A 4,528-nucleotide genomic window follows, 5' to 3' on the forward strand; every position below is an offset into this window, starting at 1 on the left:
GTGCGCTTCCACACACACAGGGGAGGACAGCGAAGACAGCGGCTAGGTCTGTCAGGCACGCAACAGAAGGAGGGGAGGAAGGGGGAGGGGGGCGAGGCGAGGAGGGAGGTAGCCTGTTGGAGCGCGGCTGCCCGGGGACGCCAGGGGCGCGCGGCATCGTCCGAAAAAGGCCAGCAAAAGCCCTCGCGTCCTTGGCGCGCGGTCCGGCGATGAGAGGCAGGCTTCGGGGATGGGCAGGCGGGGGGGGGGGGCATGGCAGGCCACCGTGCGCCAGGTCCGTGCGGACTGGCTGCCGCCCGCGCGGGTCGGGCGTGGGCTCGCGCCAGACTCCCCCGGGCAGGGCGGGCCGGGCGGAGGCGGGCCCTGCCCGCGCGCGCGCGGCGGGGGGGGGGGGGGGGGGGGCAATGCTGACCTCGCTCCGGCAACCGCTTGCCCCGTACCAGGCTCCGCGGTGACGAAACCTAAAGCCCACGCCGTTGAGGCCCGGTGTGTGGCCCGAGCACGCGCGTGCGCGTGCGATCTCTCAGCATTGTTCGATCCCCCACAAGCCAGACTAGCGCCCGCCCTGGAGACCCCCCGCCTCCTGCGCGCCCGGGAACCGGACGACGGTGTCGGCCCCACGCACATGCCCGGCCGGCGCGAGGGGGGCCAAATGCGTGGGGCACGGACACACACACACACACACACACACACACACACACACACACACACACACACACACACACGGCCGGCTCTCGCACGGCGGCGTAGCCACCGCAAGGTGCGGCACAACACCACGCAGAGCAGCGGCCCAGCCGAAGAGACCAGGGGGCAGAGCCACAGGCGCCGGCCCAAAGCCACAAACAGAGCGGCAACACGCCGGCGCGCTTGAGAATAGAAAGACCGAAGGTCCACGGCCAAGATGCTAATCTAACCCTGGTGGCCTCGGTTAATACAGCAACATTACGAGACAACGGCATTCCCGGATGCCAACTCATTGGGTGTGTGGTGCTTTGGCCATGACTCTCCGCGCGTCGGAAGGGCATTTGGCAATGATGTTTATTCGCGTGATCAGAGGAAGCGATAAACTGCCGACGGACCGTACTCCAGGTACTGTTCGTAGGAAAGTCCCGCCGTTTGGGCGGCTTCCTCGGCGCTGCCGGCCCCGGTGGAGGTGGCGGCCCCGGCGGATGTGGCCGCGGCTCCGGCCGCGGCGGGGCCGCCGGCAGACGGCCACACGAAGCGCGCCACCGTGGCCAGACCCGACCAGGGGGCGTTCGGCGTGGCAGCCGATGCGGCGGCCGCCGCATCCAGCAGGGTGTTCCCTCCGTCACTGGTGGCTGTGTGATTGTCGCCCAGGCCGCCAGGAGGGGTGGCGACAGATCCGCGTGCCGGATCGACTGTGGGTGACCCGGGCGTGAGGCCGAGCTCGGCAAGTGCGGCCGCCCGGCCCGGCAGTCCGGAGGACTCCAGATAGCGCGGTGGGCAAATCAGTCGCAAGGAAAAGCCCCCACTGCCGGGCTCGCCGCCGGCCAGGGAACCGATCGCGCCATCTAGATCCATGCTTGAGGAGGACCCGGTCAAGGGGCTGGATGCCGAGACACCGGGGTCTTCGGGCGACAGAACGGCCGCATGCTTGACGTATGGCAGCAGGTGCGAGACATCGTGGATGACCCGCTGGGCGAGGCCTGTGGACAATGGCAGAGGCGGGGGAGGGGGGGGGGGGCACGGGCAAAGAAGACCGGCGGAGGGGACGAGATAGAGGGGCCATCAGGATGAGACTGCGGGGGGGGAGGGGGACAGAGAGAACGCGGGGGCATGCGCATGCGCAAGGGACACGGCGGCATGAGCGGACAAGCGGACACGCACCCGGAATGAGTGACCCGCCGCCAGTAAGGAATATCCCGCCGAGGACACGCTCCTTCTGGTCCATGGTCGGCAGGGCGTCCACGGCATTTTGGATAAGCTGCGGCAGGGAGGGGAACTCCGCGCACGTGGGGCCCGACGCGTAGTCAGCAAAGAGGCCGGCCATGATGGCGGCAAATTGCGGGGATGCGCCCTCGGTCGCCGGGGCCGGGGCCCCAGTCGCGCCACTGCCGGCGCTGCCACCAATGCCGCCTCGGCTGCCGGTAGCCTCATGACCGATGGATCCCGGGGGGATGCGGATGTCCGCGGGGACTGTCTCCGGGTGGAAGAGAAGCTCAACTACCCGGTGTGCGGCCGCCGGGGGGATGGCCACGCGCTGATGAGTGGGGGGGGGGGAGGGGGGTAGGCATGGCACGGAGGAAGAAGGGGGCGAGGAGTCGATGTAAATACCTGAGTAGACAGGGAGAGGGAGAGGGGGAAAGAGGGGGGGAGAGAGAGAGAGAGAGGCCCAAATAGGGCACCAGGGAGGCCCACCACGCACATAGCCCGAGGACAGGGACACATCGGCGACCGACATGCGCTGGAGCTGCTGCTGAACCTGCTGGTACGTGAGGCCACCGACCGGCGGCGACAGGACCGGAGTGGCCTGGGCCCCGACCAGCGGCTGCCCGGCCGGCGACACGCCACCATACCCGTGTCCGCTGTAGGCGAAGGTGATCGACCCGAAGCCGATGGGGCCAATGTTGACGGCCAGCTGCCGGCCCGGCCCCGATGTGCGAGACACGGTCGGCGGCAGGAGCTGCGACGTGGGCAGGCCCCCAGTGAAGGCTCGAATGACCTGCTCTTTGGCCCGGCGCGCGTCGCCCAAAGAGGGAGTCCACTCGGCCCGGCGGGCGGCAGACAGTGGCACATCAGATCCACTGGCGGATTCACTGCCGGCCTGGGTGACTTCAACCGCGCGATCGCCTCGCCGGAACACCTGGATCGCGCTATCATGCATCAGATGCTGCGGCGGTGTAGATGGCGTAGACGGTTAGCGGTGAGGGGAGGAGGAGGAGCACACGAATGACGGGGGAGGCCATAGCAGCCGGGGGGGGGGGGGGGGGGAGAGAGAGAAAGGAACACGACAGGCAAGGGACGGGATGAGAGGCGGAGAGACGGCGGAGCAGCGGCAATGGCAGTAGCAATTCCTGCTGCCGCCGCTGTTGCCGCAGCTGCTGCACATGCGCACCCAAAGCATGTACTGGTCAAGGAGATTGCCGGCCAGCGGGGAGCGACGTGTTGCATGGCGAACTGGCTCGCTATCCAACACCGGGGTCACCTCTATAAAAACGGTGGGGCATGGGGCGTATCAATATCGACAGCAGCCGAGGGGGAAGAAGAGAAGGCGAGGGAGCCGGAGCCGACGCACCAACACACTCGGCTCCAATGTCAATGACCAGGCCATCGGTCAGACCACAGCCCCAGAGAGCGGCCACGGGCCGTGGGACTCCCATGAGCGCGGCCACCGGGACGTCCAGCCCTTCGAAGGCGATCTGCGCCAGATATTCCAGATCCCGGCGAGGCTGCAGCGAGGGCAGAGCCACCGTGTGCGCCGGCAGGAGCGCCTGCGTCCGGAGAAACGGGGCCGCAGATGCCAGGGCCGTGGCGCAGTGTTGCCTACCCCAAGTGAGGGGAGGTGATGGTGGTGGTGGTGGTGGGGGTGGTTAGAGGTTGGGGCCAGTGAATCAAGAGGGTGGAGGGAAGGAGAGAGAGAGAGGGGGGGGGGACAAGATCTGACGCGCGCGTACCAGGTAGCCGCATATGCTTCCCAGTTAGTGACAATCCCCGCGGAGAAGGGTGACACGTCAAGGCCCGCCGGCGGAGGGGCCAAATCAAACGGCCCGTCACCGGAGCCCGGGAACCCCCGCCCACCCAGGGCCTCGGTTGAGGTACAGAAATGCAGCAGCGGTGGGGCCAGCGGATTGGCTGGGCCATAGCGCGTGGAGAACCCACCCACATCCAGGGCGGCCCCGGCGGCGGCGGCGGCGGCGGCGGCGGCGGCTGCTGCTGCTGCTGCGGACGACATACTTCAACGGCCCCACGAAACGGGGAGGGGGGAGGCTACCCAGAGGCGAGTGAGGGGAGGACAGAGGAAGAAGAGAGTGGGTGTAGGTACGTGGAGGTGCGTGCGTGTGTGTGTGTGTGTGTATGGGTATGCGTGCGTGTGCAACCGGGCCGAGGAGTGCAGTGTGGTGGGTGGGGAGGGGTAAAAAGGGGAGGCGGCGCTGCCACACTGATAGGGCCCGTATGATGGCGGAGCACTCCCATTTTTCGGGCGATCCTGAGATTCCCCCCTCCCCTCGCCCTGCCCCCTGACCGAGGAGCCGGCGCGGCGCGTACACGCACCAGCGCGTCCCGATGAACGGCCAGCGATCAACTAGCCAACAGCCAACGCATTCGCGTAACGATGGCACATATCATGCCTGTGGTGGGCGTGATCATACTCGCCGCTGGTGAGGTGACCTGCCCCTTTCCCTCCCCGAACCAGGGAGAAGAAGGACAAGGAACACACCACAGGCAAGGGGAGAGGCCGACGACGCATCGGCTCTAGATCTTCCGGGCTGCGACAGGGGGAATCGCACTGGGGGGGGGGGGGGGGGGGGGGGGGGGGGGGGGGGGGGGGGAGTGGGGCAAGAGCAGC

The 4,528-nt window shown here is 68.0% G+C and overlaps 1 protein-coding gene across 1 annotated transcript; it reads right to left on the bottom strand.

Moving 5' to 3' along the window:
• Positions 1-943: 943 nt before the first annotated feature.
• H696_02515 (hypothetical protein) lies at positions 944-4,456 on the bottom strand. Its single transcript, XM_009496423.1, has 7 exons — positions 4,234-4,456; positions 3,636-3,948; positions 3,257-3,504; positions 3,077-3,168; positions 2,387-2,851; positions 1,849-2,221; positions 944-1,667 (listed from the first exon to the last, which is right to left on the bottom strand). The coding sequence occupies exons 2-7, from the start codon at positions 3,911-3,913 to the stop codon at positions 1,051-1,053; spliced, it is 2,073 nt and encodes a 690-aa protein (XP_009494698.1). The 5' UTR covers positions 3,914-3,948; positions 4,234-4,456; the 3' UTR covers positions 944-1,050.
• Positions 4,457-4,528: the final 72 nt, after the last annotated feature.

Source organism: Fonticula alba, assembly GCF_000388065.1.
Source record: "Fonticula alba strain ATCC 38817 unplaced genomic scaffold supercont2.3, whole genome shotgun sequence".
NCBI classification, from domain to species: Eukaryota; order Rotosphaerida; family Fonticulaceae; genus Fonticula; species Fonticula alba.